At 40.9% G+C, this 22,266-nt stretch overlaps 1 protein-coding gene across 6 annotated transcripts in view; it reads right to left on the reverse strand.

Annotated features, from left to right (window-relative positions):
- Nucleotides 1-22,266, reverse strand: part of CDK19 (cyclin dependent kinase 19) — a 226,907-nt gene that overhangs the window by 177,760 nt on the left and 26,881 nt on the right. Inside the window, exon 1 of one of the 6 annotated variants that reach the window (XM_033234888.1) lies at nt 10,331-10,671. The exons of 4 other annotated variants lie outside the window; for them this stretch is intronic. In XM_033234888.1, the coding sequence (XP_033090779.1) occupies nt 10,331-10,333 (3 nt within the window). In that variant the 5' untranslated portion in view covers nt 10,334-10,671. Of the gene's footprint in view, nt 1-10,330; nt 10,672-22,266 lie in introns of those variants that run through there. One more of the 6 variants, XM_033234891.1, reaches the window with a different exon arrangement.

Here is a 22,266-nt window from a genome sequence, read left to right on the forward strand (position 1 = left end):
GAACAGCAGACAAATATAGGGCAAGGACCCTTGTTAAATTTGCTGCACAACTTTTCAGAGTATAATAGCTTTACTTGAAGTGTTGGAAATTTCCACATCAAGTAAAAGCACAATAAAGTTAAATTTGAAAATACTAAGAATATCTGAGCTGGGTGCGGTGGCTCACACCTATAATTTCAGCACTTTGGGAGGCTGAGGCATGCAGATCACTTGAGGTTAGGAGTTCGAGACCAGCCTGGCTAACATGGTGAAACCCCATCTCTACTAAAAATACAAAAGTCAGCCGGGCATGGTGGCGCACACCTGTAATCCCAGCTTCTCCAAAGGCTGAGACAGGAGAATCACATGAACCCAGGAGGTGGAGGTTGCAATGAGGCAAGATCATGCCATGGCTCTTCAGCGTGGGCGACAGAGTAAGATTCTGTCCTAAAAAAAAAAAAAAAAAAAAAGGCACTTCCAAACCTAAGTATAAGAGCTTAAACCACAAAACTCTAAGAACAAAACAAAGCAGTAAAGCAGTAAATCTTTGCAACCTTGGATCAAGCAGTGGTTTCTTAGAACAAGCAACAAAAGAAAAAAAAGAGATGGACTGGACTTTACCAAAATTAAAAACTTTTGATTCAAAGTGAATCACAAAACCAAAGAAGTGAATCATCAAGAAATTGAAAAGGCAGGCTGGGCACGGTGGCTCCCACCCGCTATCCCAGCACTTTGGGAGGCTGAGGCAGGTGGATCACCTGAGGTCAGGAGTTCGAGAAAAGCCTGGCCAACATGGTGAAACCCCATCTCTACTAAAAATACAAAAATTAGCCAGCGTGATGGTGCGCACCTGTAATATCAGCTACTCAGGAGGCTGAGGCAGGAGAACTGCTTGAGCCGGGGAAGAAGAGGCTGCAGCGAACCTCGGCACTCCAGCCTGAGTGACAGAGCAAGACTTCATCTCAAAAAAAAAAAGAAAGAAAAGAAAGTGAAGAGGCAACTCAAAAAAACAAGAAATATTTGCAAATTATACATCACATAAGAGCATAGTATTAAGAATATAAAAAGAACTCGTACAACAATAAAAATACAACCCAATTTTAAAATGGGCACAGAATTTGAGTAGGCATTTCTCCAAAGAATATATGCAATGGTCGCTAAGTACAGGAAAAAATGCTCAACATCATAAGTTATTAGGGAACTGCAAATCAAAACCACAGTGAGCTACCACTTCATGCCCACGAGGATGACTAAAATCAGAAAGACAGACAATACCATATGCTGACAACGATGTAGAGAACTGAAACCCTCATACATTTCAGGTGGAAATGTGAAATGGTACAGCTGCTTTGGGAAAGACGCTGGTAGTTCTTCCAAAGGTTAAACATCCTAACAGTTAACATATTATGCTGCAATTCCACTCCTAGATATATACTGAAAACATACGGCCCAACAAAAACTTCTACAAAAATATTTATATCAGCATTAGTCATAATGGCCTAAAAGTGGAAACCATCAAATGTTCATCAGTTGATGAATGGATAAACACAACGTGATATAACCACACAGTCATTTGAAAGAATGATATACCCATACATGCTACAATATAGGTGAACTTTGATTATGCTGAGTAAAAGCAGCAAGACACACAACAACATATATAGTATGATTTCATTTGTACGTAATGTCCAGAATAGAAAAATCCATAGACAAGCCACAAAAATTGATTAGAGGATACCAGGGAAATGGGGAGTGAATGCTAATGTGTACAGAGTGTTTGTGGTGATGAAATGTTCTAAAATTAGATAATGGCGATAATTATACAACACTGTGCATATGCTAAAAACCACTGAATTGTCCCAAAAAAAAAAACCCCGGCTAGAAGGCCCTAAACATTTAACTAATGGAAAATGCACTAATTCATCAATCAGTCAATATCCTAGAATGTTTATAGAAAAGTACATTCTGACAATTTTTGGTAACCAATTTGCCTTCACCAATCTCCCTTCATTAGAGATCACTGCTTGCTCCACAGGCAAATACAGTTGATCCTTGAACAACACAGGGCTTAGCGACGCTTACCCCACACACAGTCAAAACCCACCTACAACTTGACTCCGACAAACTTAACCACTTATAGCCTACTGTTGACTGGAAACCTCACCAACAACATAAACAGTCAATTAACATATATTTTATATGTTATTTTAATTACATACTGTATTCTTACCATAAAGTAAGCTACAGAAAGAAAATGCTAAGGAAACCACAAGAAAGACAAAATATATTTACTATTCATTAGTAGAAGTGTTTCATCATAAAAGTCTTCATCCTCATTGTCTTCACATTGAGTCGACTGAGAAGAAAGAGGGGAGTTGGTCTTGCTGTTTCAAGGATGGCAGAAGCGGAAGAGGTAGAAGGGGAGACAGAAGAGGCAGGCAAATTTAGTGTAACTTTATAGATGTATTTCTCAGGCTACTCAGGAGCCTGAGACAGGAGAATCACTTGAACTGGGGAGGCAGAGGTTGTGGTGAGTCGAGATCAAGCCATTGCACTCCACCCTGGGCAACAAGAGCGAAACTCCATCTCAAAAAAAAAAAAAAAAGAAATACATCATAATTTCTGCCTTTTTTGCTTTTTCATTTCTCTAGAAATGTTTTGGTATGGTACCATTCCTTCTTCCACCATCTGCTTTAGTTTCAGTGTCTGTATCATAGAAGAGTAGATGTTGTAAAAGAAGTCCAAAGCAGCCTAAATAATCAGAACCATTTTGCCAGTTTGTCTAACTTCAATTTGTTTCCCGATACTGCTTATTTTGTGTCTTTTTCCTCATTATCTGGTACTGGTTCAGAAGCACTCATCTCCATCAAGTCATCTATTAATTCCTCTGGTGTGCCATCTATTGGGTCTTTAATTCTCTCAGATCTATATTTTAAAACCCTTCATTCCCCCATCTTTTTTTCCATACCCACAATTTCTTTCATGGCTCTTTAACTGGCTCTGCCATAAACCCTGTGAAGTCATGCACAACATCTGGACACTGTTTCCTCCAGCAGGAATGTAATGTTTTGAGCTTGATGGCCTTCTGTGGCTATAATAATGGCATCTTAAATGGTGCAATCCTTCTAGACTTTCATGACGTTCTCCCTATTGGGGTTCTCTTTCATAATGTAGACAATACTTTCCATAGGGTACTGCGTGTAACGAGCCTTAAAGGTCTTATGACCCACTCATCTACAGGCTAAATTAGAAATGTGTTTGGGGGGCAAATAGATCACTTCAACACCTTTGGTATTGAACTCATTGGGCTATGGGGGATCACGGGATTGTCTAATATCAAAAGAACTTTAAAAGGCAGTCCCTTATTGGCAAGGTACTTTCTTAGGGAACAAAGCATTGATGGAACCAATCAAGAAAAAGGGTTCTCATTGTCCAGACTTTCTTTTTGTAAAACGAAAAGACTGGCGGCTGATGTTTATCTTTTCCTTCCAAGGCTCAGGGGTTCACAGCTTTATAGATAAAGGCAGTCCTAATCATAAACCCAAACTGAATTTGCACACAATGGTAGAATTCTATCCTTCTATCCCCTCTTGCCTTAAATCCTGGGGCTTGCTTCATTACTAATAAATGTTCCTCGTGGCATTTTTTCCAGAATAAGGCCCTTTTGTCTGCATTAAAAACCTATTCAGGACCAGGTGCGGTGGCTCACGCCTGTAATCTCAGTACTTTGGGAGGTCGAGACGGGCGGATCACTTGAGGTCAGGAGTTTGAGACCAGCCTTGGCCAACATGGTGAAACCCCGTCTCTACTAAAAATATAAAAATTATCTGGCATGGTGGTGCATGCTTGTAATCCCAGCTACTCGGGAGGCTGAGGCAGAATCGTTTGAACCCGGGAGGCAGAGTTTGCAGTGAGCAGAGATTGTGCCACTGCATTCCAGCTTGGGCGACAGAGCAAGGCTCTATCTAAAACAAACAAACATACAAACACCTATTCCAGCAGATATCCTTTCTCCTCAATGATTTTTTTTTTTTTTTTTTTTTTTGCAATAAGGTCTCACTCTGTCACCCAGGCTGGAGTGCAGTAGAACAATCACAGCTCACTGTGTAGCCTCTACCTCCTACGCTTAAGTGATTCTCCAACCTCAGCCTCACAAGTAGCTGAGACTCTAGGTAACGTGCCACCATATTTTATTTTATTTCTTTGTAGAGACAGAGTCTGACTATGTTGCCCAAGCTGGTCTCGAATTCCTGGGCTCAAGTGATCCTCCTACTTTGGCCAGCCAAAGTGCTGGGATTTACAGGCGTGAGCCATGACACCCAGCAGGAATATTGTTTTGAGCTTTCATAATCCAATGATTTTCTTAATGGCATCTGGGAACGTATCTGCTGCATTTACTGTTATCTTGACTGGGTTTTGCGGGGTTTTTTGGTTTCGTTTTGTTTTGAGACATAGTCTCGCTCTGTTGCCCAGGCTGGAGTACAGTGGCACGATCTTGGCTCACCGCAACCTCTGCCTCCCGGGTTCAAATGATTCTGCCTCAGCCTCCCGAGTAGCTGGGATTACAGTCGTGCGCCACCATATCTGGCTAATTCTTGGATTTTTAGTAGAGACAAGGTTTCATCATGTTAGTCAGACTGGTCTTGAACTCCTGACCTAAGTGATCCACCCACCTCGGCCTCCCAAATTGCTGGGATTACAGGCGTAAGCCACTGCACCCAGTCTGTTTTTTGTTTTTTTGGTTTTTTTTTTTTTTGAGACAGGCTCTTGATCTGCTGCCCAGGCTGGAGTGAAGTGGTGCAAGATTATAGCTCATTACAACCTTAAACTCCTGGGCTCAAGTGACCCTCCTGCCTCAGCTTCTCAAGTATCTAGGACTACAGGTTTGCATCACCATGCCTGGCTAATTTTTTTTTTCTTTTTTCAGAGATAGGGTCTCACTACATTGCCTAGGCTGGACTCAAACTCCTGGTCTCAAGAGATCCTCATGCCTCAGGCTCCCTAAGTGCTGGGATTACAGGCATGAGCCACCACATTCAGCCTATCCTGACAATTTTAAAGCCATCTCTTTCCAAAATTATCTAACCATCCTTGGCTGCCATAAAATTCTCCAGCTTTAGATCCTTCACCTTTCTTTTGCTGTAAGGTGTCATATGAATTTTTTCTCAAATCACATTAGAATCTATAGGTATGCCTCTCTTATAGCAATCCTGCACCCACAGAGAAGCTGTATCTTTTCAACAAAAAATAAAAAGTTATTTAGCAAAAAGTGCAAGATTTTTGTACCTGTTGGCATAGCTGGAGAAATAGCTTCACAAACTTCCTTTTCTTTTTTTTTTTATGATCCTTATGCTATATTCATTTATCTTGAAATAGTGAGCAACTGCAGCTGCAGACTTCAATCTACAGTACATATCAAGGAATTGAACTTTTTTTTTCTAATGTCATAAGTTCTCTCTGCTTCTTGGGAGTACCTCTGGCATCATTAATGGCACTCCATACAGGTGCCATGGTGTTATTCAAACTTTACAGTATTCCACTTAACATGATGAAAAATACACAAGAACCACAAGTGATCACTTTTTACTGCTATACCTAACTTACTAGAAAGACAAACTGCTTATGTGGAGATGATTAGCATCACATTGCATTTTAAGTGTGTATCTGCAACACTTGAGCTCACAGCAATAGCAACAAGAAATGGCTATAAAATTATCATAGTAAGTAGTACAGTATGTACAACAGTGAATTTTATGCAGTTATGATTCAGTATACCTTTACATTTGTTTACATTTCTCTGGACTGCAAACGGCATCATGTGTGGTCTTTAAGTGTTTGTGTGCATAAGTTTAGATAAATTTTAACTTTTTTTTTTTTTTCTTTGAGGCGGAGTCTTGCTCTGTCATCAGGATGGACTGCAGTGGTGCCACCTCAGCGCACTGCAACCTTTGCCTCCTGGGTTCAAGCTATTCTCCTGCCTCAGCCTCCCAAGTAGCTGGGACTACAGGCACGCGCCACCACACCCAGCTAATTTTTGTATTTTTAGTGGAGACAGGGTTTCAGCATGTTGGCCAGGATGGTCTCAATCTCTTCACCTTGTGATCCACCTGCCTCAGCCTCCCAAAGTGCTGGGATTACAGGTGTGAGCCACCACGCCAGCCAAATTCTAACTTTATTTTTAAACAGGGTCTCACCATGTTGCTCAGGCTGGTCTCAAACTCCTGAACTTAAGGAATTCTTCCACCTTGGCCTCCCAAAGTGCTGGGATTGCAGGAATGAGCCACTAAGCCTGGCCAAATTTTAACTTCTTATAATAGATTTGTGTCTATTTTATGTTAGCAAATGATAAAACATACTAGTATCTACATACATTTTATACATTCATGACACACCTAATTTTTTCCTATTTTTTTCCATATTTCTAAGCCATGCAATTCATCTACAAATTTATTCAAATTGTTGCAAATCTCCAAAAAACTTTATGTGTAAGTGGACCTGCACAGTTCAAATTTTGTTCAAAGGGCAAATGTAGTTCTCATTATCTTTATAAATTCTGTTACAGACTTAAATGTTGGGATAGGAGTTAGAAAACCCAATATATAGCTATTCATATACTCAACACCAATATATCAGATGCTGAAACATATTATGTGATATTAAGGAAGGCATTATATATTTCTGGACTGCTTCTGAGGCAAGCAATTTGAACCATAAAGATTCCACATAGCTCTAAAAGCTTACGTTGTGTTTATACTGCTACCCATAAGTACATCCAAGAGAATATTTTTAAGTTTTTAATTATATAGGTTCCTAAACTGGGCATGGTGGCTTACGCCTGTAATCCCAGCACTTTGGGAGGTGGAGGCAGGTAAACCACTTGAGGTCTTGAGTTCAAGACCAGCCTGGCCAACATGGAGAAAACCTGTCTCTACTAAAAATAGAAAAATTAGCCCAGTGTGGTGGCAGGTGCCTGTAATCCCAGCTACTGGGGAGGCTGAGGCATGAGAATCACTTGAACCTGGGAGGCAGAGGTTGCAGTGAGCCAAGATCATACCATTACTCTAGCCTGGGTGACAGAGCAAGACTCTGTCTCAAAACACAATAAAATAAAATAAAAAATAAAAATAAATTATATAGGTCATTAAAACTCCTACTTTACGTAAATCAATGTAGTAATAAGAAATATTGATCTAGATTCACTTTGAAATTTATAATAAGGGTCATGATAAAGTCAAAAATTAAGTACACTTTGATTTACATACGCTTTCCTATCCCTCTGCACATTTCTACTTTAGAAAGTTCTGTCTCTCAGAAAAACAAAGTTTTAACCGGACATCTGTTGATCATAGTGCTATTTATAGTAATAAAAAGTTATAAATAAGCATCGATCAACAGAGTAACTGGTTAAACAAATAAATGTACACGTATACAGACTATAGTTATTAAAAATGTTGAACAAGGGCCAGGCGCAGTGGCTCACGCCTGTAATCCCAGCACTTTGGGAGGCCGAGCCAGGCGGATCATGAGGTCAGGAGATCAAGACCATCCTGGCTAACACGATGAAACCCTGTCTCTACTAAAAATACAAAAAGTGAACCGGGCTTTGTGACAGGTGCCTGTAGTCCCAGCTACTCGGAAGGCTGAGGTAGAAGAATGGTGTGAACCTGGGAGGCAGAGGTTGCTGTGAGCCGAGATCGCACCACTGCACTCCAGCCTGGGCGACAGAGCGAGACTCAGTCTCAAAAAAATAAATAAAATAAAACAAAATAAAATAAAACAAAAATGTAGAACACTGGGTCTGATCTGTCATGGAAAAAAAGAAAAATAGAATTAAAATTTAAAAGTAAAAGAAAAGAAAAATGTAGAATAGTGATTTGGGGAGGAAAGACGGTCAGAAACCATACCCATAAGAATAACTGCATATAATTAAAAGTATTATTGATAGAAGAGTTGTAGATGCAAATGGTATAGATTTTCTTTAGGAAAAAAGAAGGACAGAACACAACTACTGGAAAAGAAGGTTTAGTAAAATGGAAAATTATTCATTATATATTGTAAAATGTAAAATACAGGTTACCAAAAAGTATGTAGAATATGATCACATTTTGGAGAAAATAAAAGTAGGTATTCCCTGAGAAAGAAGTGTAGAAAAACATACCACACCATTCATAATGTTTATCTATGAATAACTTTACTTTGTTTTGCTTATCTTTGTTTCCTAATTTTTCTTTTTTTTATAGAGACAAGGTCTCACTCACTATGTTGCCCAGGCTGAATTCAAACTCCTGGGTTCAGGCAATCCTCCTGCCTCAGCCTTCTGAGTAGCTGAGACTATAGGCACACACACTGTGCCCAGCTTCATTTTTTAAATAATAATAATTACTATTATTATTTTTAGAGACAGGGTCTCGCTATGCTGTCTAGGCTGATCTTAAACTCTTGGCCTCAAGCAATCCTCCCACCTCAGCCTCCCAAATTGCTGGGATTATAGGCGTGAGCCACCAAGCCCAGCCACCCAGCACGTTTTCTAATTTTTTAATTTTTTCTTAAACATATACACATGTATATACATATATATACATAAATTAATATATATATATATATTTTTTTTTTTTTTGAGACAGAGTCTCACTCTGTTGCCAGGCTGGAGTGCAGTGGCACGATCTCAGCTCACTGCAACCTCTGCCTCCCGGGTTCAAGCGATTCTCCCGACTCACCCTCCCAAGTAGCTGGGACCATAGGCGCGTGCCACCATGTCCAGCTAGTTTTTGTATTTTCAGTAGAGACGGGGTTTCACCATGTTGGCCAGGACAGACTCAATCTCTTGACTTCATGATCCACCCACCTCAGCCTCCCAAAGTGCTGAGATTACAGGAGTGAGTCACCGCGCCTGGCCCTTTATTTATTTTTTTTTATTTAATCTGAGAAAAGATAAGGTCTCCTGTTTTTCTTTTCTCTTTATTTTCAAGGCTAAAGTAAAAGAGCCCATCATCAAACCAATTTTTCTTTCCTAATTTTTTTTTTTTTTTTTTTTTTGAGACAAAGTCTTGTTCTGTCACCCAGGATGGAGTGCAGTGGCACGATCTCGGCTCACTGCAGTGGCGCAATCTCAGCTCACTGCAACCTCCGCCTCCCAGGTTTAAGCGATTCTCTTGCCTCAGCCTCCCGAGTAGCTGGGATTACAGACACATGCCACCATGCCCGGCTAATTTTGGTATTTTTAGTAGAGACAGGGTTTCGCCATGTTGCCAGGCTGTTCTCGAACTCCTGACCTCAGGTGATCCGCCCGCCGCTACAGGCGAGGGATGGACATTCATGGCGAATACTTTTTTGTAACAATTCATTATAGATGTGGATAAAATTCTGTCTTCCTGCTGAATCTAACCAGCTTAATCCTCACTCTCAAAAAACTGACTATAATTTTTACTCAATATCTACCCTTTTTATTTACTAACTTAACCTTCAGGGAAATGTATCATTGAAACCCCCTATATAGATTTAGCGAATAAATAAACTAATGCTTTGCTGGGGACTTTTACACATTTTGATTCAATTACTCCTCGCAACAATAGGTGAGGGGTGCTTTGTCATTCAACAAATCTTACAGATGGGGAAACTGAGATACAGAGAGATTATTTAACTACCAAAGTCCCACTGCTAGACAGTATTTATTAGCTGAGATTTGAAATAGGTTTTCAAAAGGTTTTGGTACATCGCAGTTTGTTTTTCCTTTGTATGTATATTTACTAGGAATCAGGAGCAAAAATCTTTCCCCAAGAACAGAAAATACAAGTAATTTGTTAAGAGGGAATAAACATTATTCAAATCATTTAGTCCCCAAAAAATACTGTTTATTCAAATGCTGAAAAAGAAAACGTCTTTGTGACAGTAAATTAAACAAGGAGCCTTGGCTAACTGTCCTAAAGTAAAGGTAAACTCTAACATGACTCCATTCTCTTCACTATTATAAATACCAAATTTCTCTGTGGTGTTTTCCTATCACTTATCTAAAAAGATAAGCACAACATTAGTGTTATAAGGCTTTGCTTAAAAAAAATTATCCTAAATTTTAAGCCTTTATACTTATATGGACATGAAAGTCAACAAAATGTGTTCTGGTTGATTATGAAAAGTCTTTACACAGTGTGGGAGACAGTGATAGCTCATAAATTGTACTTACTAAGAATGTGGGTTTTAACTGCTTAACATTAACTCAAAGATTTCTTGCCCACCTTTCACTGAACCCTTTGTTCTACACTGTGGCAGAGACTGTTACTGACTGGCTTCCCCACAGCCATTCACAACCTGTTTTCCCTTGTGTCCCTCTAATCCAAAGAAGGCATTTGCTTACCATTTGGTTGGTACAGTCTCTTTTGCTTTTCAGCCTTTGCCTCTTCCCCTTCTTCCTGCCAGAATGTGAAAGAAATACCTGGAGGCATAACAATCATTTGGAACCACATGTACAAAAACCACAGAACAGACAGAGGAAAGGAGGCGAATACTTGTTAATATCCTAGCACAATTGCACCAGCCCAGCATGCCCCATCTCTGGACCTTTCCTTACAAAAGGAAAATAAACACCTTATTGGTATAATATTGATTGGTTTTTCTGTTGCACAAAGCCAGAATGACAAATCCACACACGATAAACACCAGAGTGGTGTTATTCCCAGGTTTTTTGTTTGTTTGGAGATGGAGTCTCGCTCTGTCACCCAGGCTGGAGTGCAGTGGCACAATCTCAGCTCACTGCAACCTCTGTCTCCCAAGTTCAAGCAATTCTCCTGTCTCAGCTTCCCGAGTAACTGGGACTAAGGGCGCCCGCCACCACGTCCAGCTAACTTTTGTATTTTTAGTAGAGACGGGGTTCCACCATATTTGGTCAGGCTGGTCTCGAACTCCTGACATCAGGTGATCCACCCACCTTGGCCTCCCAAAGTGCTAGGATTACCTGTGAGCCACTGCGCCTGGCCTGTTCTTCCCAGTGTTAAATGACAGCTAAATCTGCATTCTCCTCTCTCCTTTTTTTTTTTTTTTTTTTTTTTGAGACGGGATCTCACTCTGTCGCCAGACTGGAATGCAGCAGCATTGTCTTGGCTCACTGCAACCTCTGCCTCCCAGGTTCAAGCAATTCTCCTGCCTCAGCCTCCCAAGTAGCTGGGACTACAGACGTATGCTACCATGCCCAGCTAATTTTTTTTGTATTTTAGAAGGGATGGGGTTTCACCATCTTAGTCAGGATAGTCTCAATCTCCTGACCTCGTGATCCGCCCGCCTCAGCCTCCCAAAGTGCTGGGATTACAGGGGTGAGCCACCACACCCGGCCTGATATTTTTCAAAATGCTTTTAATAATTTCTACACCAAAACACAACATGAAACTTTGTTTATTCTTCACTACTTTTCAAAATAATATATATATCTGTGAAAAAAATTACCCATTATTCCAATAAAAATTAACAACAGGAAATTAAGATGACTAGAAAACTTCCTGGTAAATTATATTGTAGAACATATCTTTAACATAAACGTAGAAAAATGTGGATGACAAGATTACATAAAAATAAAATATTCCAAAGAAAACTTGTTGCTGTCTCATTTTGTTTTGTTTTTGTGACAGGGTCTCAGTCTGTCACCAAAGCTTGAGTGCAGTGGTGTGATCACAGCTCACTGTAGCCTCAACTTTCCCTGGCTCAGGTGCTTCTCCCACCTCAGCCTCCTGAGTAGCTGGGACTACAGGTGCATGTCACCACACTTGGCTAATTTTTGTATTTTTTGTAGAGACAGGGTTCCCCCATGTTGCCCAGGCTAGTACAGAACTCCTGGGCTCAAGCAATCCACAGACCTCAGCCTCCCAAAGTGCTGGGATTACAGGTGGGAGCCACCATGCCCAGCACAAACTTTCGACTTTTTAATAGGTCAAAAATACTTACCAACTATAAAGTGGGTAAAGACTAGTGAGGCTGGAAGAGGGGTGGTACCTCAACCACGAACTACAGGTCCTAGGAGCTAAGAGATATGTAAATTGTAAGGCTGCTCAGCTCTTTAGCTCAGATATAGGAAAATCATGGAGAAAACAGCTCTAACTACTGTCACGCTGAAGCAGAAACCATTTCAACTGTCAAATTGTGATAAAGAACATTCACAGCCACTGAGGTTGGGATGGGGGCACTTTTTACGTATTGTTAGTAGTAGTGGAGAAAACTATTTATGAAAAAAATTAGGTTATATATACTAAGAGGCTTAAACAACTAATACCCTTTAACACAGCAAATTAATTGATAAGACACTATTTTAAGGAAGGAATTAGATATAAAGACCAAGATTTAGACACAACAACAGCTATTAGTATTACATATATTATCAAAATACTAGGAAAAACTTAAATGTTCAGCAAGCAGAAAGGACTCAGTAAAGCATTGCATATTCATATAATAAAAGATATAAACATCCACTAAAAATCAAGTTCTTAAAGAAAAATTCGATACTATAGATAAACACTGATCATATCTAAAGTTAGAGAATCTCAAACTCATTCACAGTACCCTTAGTATCTTAGTTTGTTCACAGGACCCTAGGTCAAAGGAAATACCTGATGATTCCAATCATTACATAATTAGGTAATTTAGTAAGTACTTATGTCCAAACAACATATAATTACTTAAAAATAAAATACAGGCTGCCAGGCACTGTGGCTCACACTTGTAATCCCAGTACTTTGGGAGGCCGAGGCGGGCGGATCACGAGGTCAAGAGATCGTGACCATCCTGGCCAACATGGTGAAACCCCGTCTGTACTAAAAACACAAAAAATTAGCTGGGCATGGCAATGCGTGCCTGTAGTCCCAGCTACTTGGGAGACTGAGGCAGGAGAATCGCTAGAACCCATGAGGCGGAGGCTGCAGTGCGCCGAGATCGTGCCACTGCACTCCAGCCTGGCGACAGAGTGAGATTCCGCCAAACAAACAAATAAATAAATAAATAAATAAAAATACAGGCTGGGAGTGGTGGCACATGCTTGTAATGCTAGCACTTTGGGAGGCTGAGGTGGCTGTACTGTTTGAGCTCGAGAGTTTGAGACCAGTCAACACAACATGGTGTGACCGCCATCTCTACAAAAACTACAAAACTTAGCTGGGCATGGTGGCATGCACCTTCCAGCTACTTGGAAGGCTAAAATCAGAAGATGGCTTCAGCCCAGGAGGCCGAGGTTGCAGTGAGCTGAGACCATACCACTGCATCCCAGCCTGAGCAATATAGTGAGACCCTGTTTCAAATAAATAAATAAATAAAAATAAAATACACATAAATTGGTATTTGCCTCAGCTGTGAGAAAAAATGCACATATATGGCCGGGCATGGTGGCTCACACCTGTAATCCCAGCACCTTTGGAGGCTGAGGTGGAAGAATCACGAGGTCAGGAGTTTGAGACCAGCCTGACCAACATGGTGAAACCCTGCCTCTACTAAAAAATACAAAAATTAGCTGTGTGTGGTGGTGGGTGCCTGTAATCCCAGATACTTGGGAGGCTGAGGCAAGAGAATCGTTTGAACCCAGGAGGCAGAGATTGCAGTGAGCTGAGATCATCGTGCCACTGCACTCCAGCCTGGGCAACAGGATAAGACTCCATCTCAAAAAAGATAGATAGACAGACAGACAGACAGACAGACAGATAGACAGAACAATAAATATAAAATAAAATAAAAAATAATTTTAAAATTACAAAAACATTTACAGAAAAAAGTATAAAATCAAAAAGAGGAAGAGGGTTGGGCATGGTGGCTCACGCCTAAAATCCCAGCACTTTGGGAGGTGGAGTCAGGCGGATTACTTGAGCTCCATAGTTCAAGATCAGCCTGGGCTACGTAGCAAAACCGCATCTCTACAAAAAAACACAAAAATCAGCCAGGCGTAGTGGCACATGCCTGTTGTCCTAGCTACTTAGGAGGCTGAGGTGGGAGGATCACCTGAGCCCAGGGAGGTCGAGGCTGCATCACTGCTCTCCAGGCTGAGCAACAGAGTGAGACCATGTCTCAAAACAAAAAAAAAAGAAGAGTGAAGAAAAAAATAGCCAGGTGCGGTGGCTCACACCTGTAATCCCAGCACTTTGGGAGGCCAAGGCAGACGGATAATTTGAGGTCAGCAGTTCGAGATCAGCCTGGCCAACATGGTGAAATCCCGTCTCTACTAAAAATACAAAAAAAATTAGCCAGGCATGGTGGCACACACCTGTAATCCCAGCTACTCAGGAGACTGAGGCACGAGAATTGCTTGAACCCAGGAGGCAGAGGCTGCAGTGAGCCAAGATTGTGCCACTGCACTCCACCCAACGCAACAGAGCAAAACTCCATCTCAAAGAAAAAGAAAAAAATATACATAAATTGAAACAAGAAATTGGATTTTTGGCTGGGAGCAGTGGCTCACGCCTATAATCCCACCACTTTGGGAGGCTGAGGCGGGTGGATCACAGGGTCATGAGTTCAAGATAAGCCTCGCCAAGGTAGTGAAACCCTGTCTCTGCTAAAAATACAAAAATTACCCCGGAGTGGTGGCAGGTGCCTGTAATCCCAGGTACTCGGGAGGCCGAGGCAAAAGCATCACTTGAACCTGGGAGGCAGAGGTTGCAGTGAGCCCAGATCGCGCCACTGTACTCCAGCCTGGGCGACAAGAGAGAGACTCTGTCTCCAAAAAAAAAAAAGAAACTTCCCAGAAACAACAAGATATACTAGAAGACATGAAGCAATAGTTTTGAATGTTAAGAAAAAAATTATTCTTAATATTTAATTATTAATTCAGCCAGACTTATGAGAACAAAATACATTATCAGACATGCAAGAACTCAGAAAATCTACACATCCTATATGAAAATGCTACTTAAACAGACATCCTCAGCTAGGCACAGTGGCTCATGCCTGTAATCCTAGTACTTCGGGAGGCCGAGGCAGGCAGATCACCTGAGCCCAAGAGTTTAAGACCAGCCTGGGCAACATGGCAAAACCCTGTCTCTTCAAAAAAATATGAAAATTAGCCAGGCGTGGTAGTGGGTGCCTTTAAGCCCAGCTACTCAGGGGGCTGAGGTGGGAGGACCACCTGAGCCAGGAGGTCGAGGGTGCAGTGAGCCATGATCATGCCACTGCACTCCAAACTGCGTGTTAAGAATAAAACCAAACTGTCTTCAAAAAAAAAAAGACATCATCATCTAAAAACAACCAAAAGCAAGACTCCAAGAAAAACCACACATAGGATATAAAGAAAAACTACTAGCTGAATATGACCCAGAAGACTTGAAGAAAAGGCAGAATAAATTAACATCAACAATTAGATCTTAACACCTGGAACACTGTTTCAAGCTGTACTTTTTTAATACAGTCATCCCTCAGTATGGTGTGGGGAGGAGTATGTGGACCATGTGGTTGGTTTCAGTTCCTTCCAAACCAAAATCCAAGAATGCTCAAGTCCCTGATATAAAACGGCACCATATTTGCATATAACCTATATGTATCCTCTCGTATACTTTAAATCATCCCTATATTACTTATAATACTTAATACAATGTAAATACTTTATAAATAGTTATGCTGGGTTTATTTGCATTATTTTTTATTGTTTAGGAGTTTTTTCTAATTTTTTTTTTTGGAGTTTTTTCTAATTTTTTTTTTCTCGGCTCACTGCAGCCTCAACCTCCCCAGCTCAAGTGATCTTCCCACCTCAGCCCCCAAGTTAGCTGGGACCACAAGCATGCACCACTATACCCAGCTAGTTTTTTGTTTACTTTTTTGTAGAGACGAAGTCTCATTATATTGCTCAGGCTGGCCTTGAACTTCTGAGCTCAAGCAATCCACCCGCCTAGACCTCCCAAAGTGCTGGAATTACAGGTGTGAGCCACAGCGCCCAATCTTGAATATTTTCAACACACAGTTGATTGAATCTGTGGATGCAGAACCTATAGAGAGGGTTGATGGTACTAAAGATTACATTTCCTTCTCCACGAGTCTCAACATATTAATCTACTCAGCAGTAAATAAATTTTAAAATCATAGTATTTCAATGCTGTTGAATGCTTTAAATGTTCACTTTTTAGAATTAACCCATGGACAAAAGAGCATTGAATACACCAAAATACTACAAAGATTATTACTAACATTATACTTTAAAAATTGGGAAGTAGCAACAAAGAGTGGGAAAGATGTATTACCTCCTTTAACATTCATGTTAGAAAGACACAATCTCTAAAGATTGAACCAGGAAGAATTTGAAACCCTGAACAGACCAATATCAAGTTACGAAATGGAATCAGTAATTAAAAGCCTACCAACCAAAAATAGCCCTGGACCAGATGGATTCACAGTTGAATTCTGCCAGACATACAAAGAAGAGCTGGTACCAACCCTACTGAAACTATTCCAAAAAATCAAGGAGGGAGGATTCCTCCCTAATTTATTCTACAAAATCAGTATCATCCTCATACTAAAATCTGGCAAAGATACAACAAACAGAGAAAAGTACAGGCCAATATCCCTGATGAACGTAGATGCAAAAATCCTCAACAAAATACAAACCAAATCCAGCAGCACATTGAAAAGATAATTCACTATGATCAAGTGGGCTTTATTCCTGGGATGCAAGGATGGTTCAACATATACAAATGAAGAAATGTGATTCACCACATAAACAGAAATAAAAACAAAAACCATATGATCATCTCAGTAAGCACAGAAAAAGCATGTGACAAATCTAACATTCCCTTCATGACAAAAATGCTCAACAAACTAGGCACTGAAGGAACATAGCTCAAAATAATAAGAGCCATCTATGACAAACCCACAGCCAACATCATACTGAAAGAGCAAAAGTTGGATGCATTCCCCCAACAACTGGAACAAGACAAGGATGGCCACTCTCACCACCCCTATTCAATACAGTATTGGAAGCCCTAGCCAGAGCAATCAGGCAAGAGAGAAAAATGAAAGGCATCCAAACAGGAAAAGAGGAAGTCAAATTATTTATTTACTGATAATATGATCCTGTACCTAGAAAACCCTAAAGATTCCTTCAAAAGTCTCCAAGACCTGATAAACGACTTCGGTACAGTTTCACGATAAAATATCAACATATAAAAATCAACCGCATTTCTATACACCAATAACATTCAAGCTGAGAACCAAACCAAGAATGCAATCTTGGCTGGGGGCTAGGGGAGGCAGCTGGCTCACACCTGTCATCGGCAGCACTTTGGGAGGCCGAGGTGGGAGAACTGCTTGAGCCCAGGAGTTAAAGACCAGCCTTGATAACATAGTGAGACACTGTCTCCACAAAAAATTTAAAAATTAGCCAGGCTTAGTGGTGTACACCTGTGGTCCCAGCTACTCAAGAGGCTGAGGTGGGGGAATTGCTTAGGCCCAGGAGATTGAGGTTGCACTGAGCCATGATCACGCCACTGCACTCCAGCCTCAGTGACAAAGCGAAACTCTGTCTCAAAAAAATAAAATAAATAAGTTATTTTAAATTTTTTAAAATCAGAAAAAGACAACCCTATTAAAAAGTGGGCGAAGGACATGAATGGGTACTTCTCAAAAGAAGACATACAAGTAGCCAAAAAATATGGGAGAAAATGTTCAACATCACTAGTCATCAGAGAAACACAAATTAAAACCACAGTGAGATACCATCTTACACCAGTCAGAATGGCTATTATCAAAAATAAAAAACAAGAGATGCTGGCAAGGTTGAGGAGAAAAGGGAACACTTATATACTGTTGGCAGGAATATAAACTAGTTCAGCCCCTGTGGAAAGCAGTTTGGAGATTCCTCAAAGAACCAAAAACAGAACTACCATTTGACCCAGCAATCCCATTACTAGGTATCTACCCAGAGGTAAAGAAATCATTCTACCAAAAACACACCTGCATTCGTATGTTTATCATAACACTATTCACAACAGCAAAGTCATGGAATCCTCCTTGGTGTCTATCAACAGTTAAAAAGAAAATGTGGTATATATACACCATGAAATACTATGCAGCCATAAAAAAGAATGAAATCACGTCCTTTGCAGCAACATGGGTTGGGCTGGAGGCCATTATCCTAAGTGAAATAAGAAAACAGAAAATTAAATACTGCATGTCCTCACTTATAAGTGTGAGCTAAACAATGGGTACACACGAACATAAACATGTGAATAACAGACACCAGGGACTCCAAAAGGGGGAAAACAGAAGGGAATGGGTTGAAAAACTACTTACTGGGTACTATGTTCACTATTTGGGTGATGGGTTCAACAGAAGCCCAAATTCAGCATGATGCAATATACCCATGCAACAACCCTGCACATGTATCCCCAAATCTAAAATCTAAAAGAAGAAAAAAATTCACATTGGAAAGATCAGAGATAATATCTAAATTAATAAATAATGAAAAAGAAATTTAAGTTTATAATTTAGAGCCATAGAAGTATTTACTAGAGGCCAGGCACGGTGGCTGACACCCGTAATCCCAGCACTTTGGGAGGCCGAGGCGGGCGGATCACAAGGTCAGGAGATCGAGACCATCCTGGCGAACACGGTGAAACCCCGTTTCTCCTAAAATTACAAAAACTTAGCCAGGCGTAGTGGCGGGCACCTGTAGTCCCAGCTACCCGGGAGGCTGAGGCAGGAGAATGGTGTGAATCCGGCAGGCGGAGGTTGCAGTGAGCCGAGATCACGCCACTGCACTCCAGCCTGGGCAACAGAGGCAGACTTTGTCTCAAAAACTAAAAAGTATTTACTAGAAACAAATTAAAATAGAAGTAATAAATTTGAAGGTTAGGATGAGAAAAGGGAAAACAAAAGGGGTAGTGGGATTTCACAAAATTGCTCAGCCTCTCTGATGGAAACTTAACAAAAACTGCCTAAAGTTGATAAATCAAGAAGCAGAATTATATGTATATTATTTAAAGTTATAATGGTAAGCAACAGTAAGCAACAGCAAAACTTACACAGAAATGGTTAATACTGGTTACCTCTGAGATGTGACAAGGACAGTCTCCGGCACAGACAGTGAGAAGGAAGGCTTTTACTTTTTTTTTTTGAGGCAGAGTCTTGCTCTGTCGCCCAGGATGGAGTGCAGTGGTGCAATTTTGGCTCATTGCAAGCTCCACCTCCCGAGTTTACGCCATTCTCCTGCCTCAGCCTCCCGGGTAGCTAGGACTACAGGCGCCCACCACCACGCCTGGCTAATTTTTTGTATTTTTAGTAGAGACAAGGTTTCTACAGGATGGTCTCAATCTCCTGACCTTGTGATCCGCCCACCTCAGCCCCCCAAAGTGCTGGGATTACAGGCGTGAGCCACAGCATCCAGCCTAGGCTTTTACTTTTCATTTTATATACAACTATACTGTTTAAGTTTTTTACCACATGCAACCGTTATTTCATAATTTTAATAGCATAAAATCATTTCCACTTTGATACAAATATACAACAAAGATCAACAGATTGCTAAAAAAATCAGTTAATACAATTCTGGTTTTGTAAATAAGACAAGATCAAATTACATAAAATCTTTCAGGAGACAGAAAAGTCCTTTTTTAAATTTGCACCTAAATCCTAAAGTAAGAGTTCATCCCCTGTGGAAAGCAGTTTGGAGATTCCTCAAAGAATCAAAAATAGAATGATCATTTGACCCAGCAATTCCATTACTAGGTATCTACCCAGAGGAAAATAAATCATTCTACCAAAAAGATACCTGCACTCGTATACTTATCGTAACACTAAAATAATAGGATTTACTCAGTGTTTAAGTCATTCTTAAAATGCAATTACAGGGCCGGGCGCGGTGGCTCAAGCCTGTAATCCCAGCACTTTGGGAGGCCGAGGCGGGCGGATCACAAGGTCAGGAGATCGAGACCATCCTGGCTAACACGGTGAAACCCCGTCTCTACTAAAAAAATACAAAAAACTAGCCGGGCGAGGTGGTGGGCGCCTGTAGTCCCAGCTACTCGGGAGGCTGAGGCAGGAGAATGGCGTAAACCCGGGAGGCGGAGCTTGCAGTGAGCTGAGATCCGGCCACCGCACTCCAGCCTGGGCGACAGAGCGAGACTCCGTCTCAAAAAAAAAAAAAAAAAAAAAAAAATGCAATTACAATAACTAAATTGAGGCTGGGTGCAGTGGCTTACACCTGTAATTCCAGCACTTTGGGAGGCCAAAGCGGGTAGATGGCTTGAGCCCAGGAGTTCGAGACCAGCCTGGGCAACATGGAAAAATCCATTGTCTCTACAAGAAATGCAAGAATTAATCAGGCATGGTGGTACATGCCTGTAGTCCCAGCTCTTCAGGAGGCTGAGATGGGAGGATCATCTGAGCACAGGAAGTCAAGGCTACAGTGAGCTGTGACTACATCACTTTCACTTCAGCCTGGGTGACAAGAGCAAGACCCTGTCTCAAGAAAAGAAAGAGAGGAAAGAAAGAAAATACAGAACAAAAAGAAAAGAAAAGAAGAGAAAAGAGAAAAAGAAAGGGAGAAAGGGAGGGAAAGAGGGAGGGAAGGAGGGAGGGATCTTCCAGAAACCATGGACTTACCTTTCTGTCCAAATTTAAATATCTACAAACATCTGCAAAACACTTTGCCATGAATAGGTTTTGTTCTATAACTACAGAACAAAACAAAGTTAACTGGCCTATTTGGTAAATAAATCCATTCCCCAATCACGTCCAGCTTAGTAACTGAGATCATCCGTTACAAACCCTCACTGAAAAAAATTTTAAATAGAAAATACACAACAGGTTTAAAGCCTCTATAAGAAGAGTGTATTTTTCCTTTAGCAAGACTTATTATATAGCTCAAGTTAAAGATTTTTTTTTTTTTTGAGATGGAGTCTTACTCCAGGATGGCATGCAATGGCACAATCTCGGCTCACTGAAACCTCCGCCTCCCGGGTTCAAGTGACTCTCCTGCCTCAGCCTCCTGAATAGCTGGGACTACAGGTGCGCGCTACCACGTTCGGCTAATTTTTGTATTTTTCAGTAGAGATGGGGTTTCACCATATTGGCCAGGCTGGTCTCGAACTCCTGACCTCGTGATCTGCTCACCTCAGCCTCCCAACGTGCTGGGATAGCAGGCGTAAGCCACCACACCCCGCCAAGTTAAAGATATTTTATAAAGACACCTGTTGCCGGGCGCAGTGGCTCACGCCTGCAATCCCAGCACTTTGGGAGACCAGGCGGGCAGATCACGACGTCAGTAGAACGAGACCATCCTGGCTAACTCGGTGAAACCCCGTCTCTATTAAAAATACAAAAAAAAATTAGCCGAGCGTGGCAGTGTGTGCCTGTAGTCCCAGCTGCTGGGGAGGCTGAGACGAGAATGGCGTGAATCCAGCAGGCGGAGCTTGCAGTGAGCCGAAATTGCGCCAATGCACTCCAGCCTGGGCGACAGAACAAGACTCTGTCTCAAAAAAGAAAAAAACAGACACCTGTTATTTGAGGACTTTACAGGTTTTTATTTCTCTGTGATCACTCACTTCTGGATAAGAACTCAAACCCTCAATAAATAACTACTGCTGCACACTTGTATCCTGAATTACATCCTGTCTTCTCTCTTGAGACTCTCTTTTACCCTGTACAGTGCACGTTCAAAACAGCTATTACAGGAAGTGTTGGACTATCAGCTATTTATAAATGGACAAAAATCTTTAAATAGCTTTGTCTGCTACTCCTTTATGGTTCTAGATACTCTCTGGTTTTAAAGAAATTGTCATGCTAGTTATTCATCTTGTCCCTTTGTTTTAGAGTCCAAAAGTAGTACTAATATTAGTCACATTTTAACAAGTTGATCTTTAAAAGAACACATTAGTTTCAAAACATCCAAATACTCTTACTCTGTTTACCACCAAGAAAATTGCAAATTGTAACGTATTGCTGTAAAATCTCCTATATTGTCATCTAACTCTGCACTATAGAATAATTTTTCAAAACAAATAGATGCCCCTCTTTATACTTGAAGGGTTGGTTCAGGGACCCCTGTATATACCAAAATCCACACATACTCAGGTCCTGCAGTTGGCCCTGGAGAACCTGCCTATACAAAAAGTCGGCCCTCATATACGCAGGTTTCACAAACCTGCATGTAAGTGGACCCATGCAGTTCAAACTCCTGCTATTCAACGGTCAACTGTACACAACTTGTAACACCACATATTAACTTGTCTAGCATATCAAGTTCAAAAATATAAGACACTACATTTTATACACCTTAAAATATAAAAATACTTAATTCATCAACATTGACACAGATTGCATTAAAAACCTTTCCATGGATCT

This window comes from Trachypithecus francoisi, unplaced genomic scaffold (genome assembly GCF_009764315.1).
Source record: "Trachypithecus francoisi isolate TF-2019V2 unplaced genomic scaffold, Tfra_2.0 Lachesis_group15, whole genome shotgun sequence".
NCBI lineage: Eukaryota > Metazoa > Chordata > Mammalia > Primates > Cercopithecidae > Trachypithecus > Trachypithecus francoisi.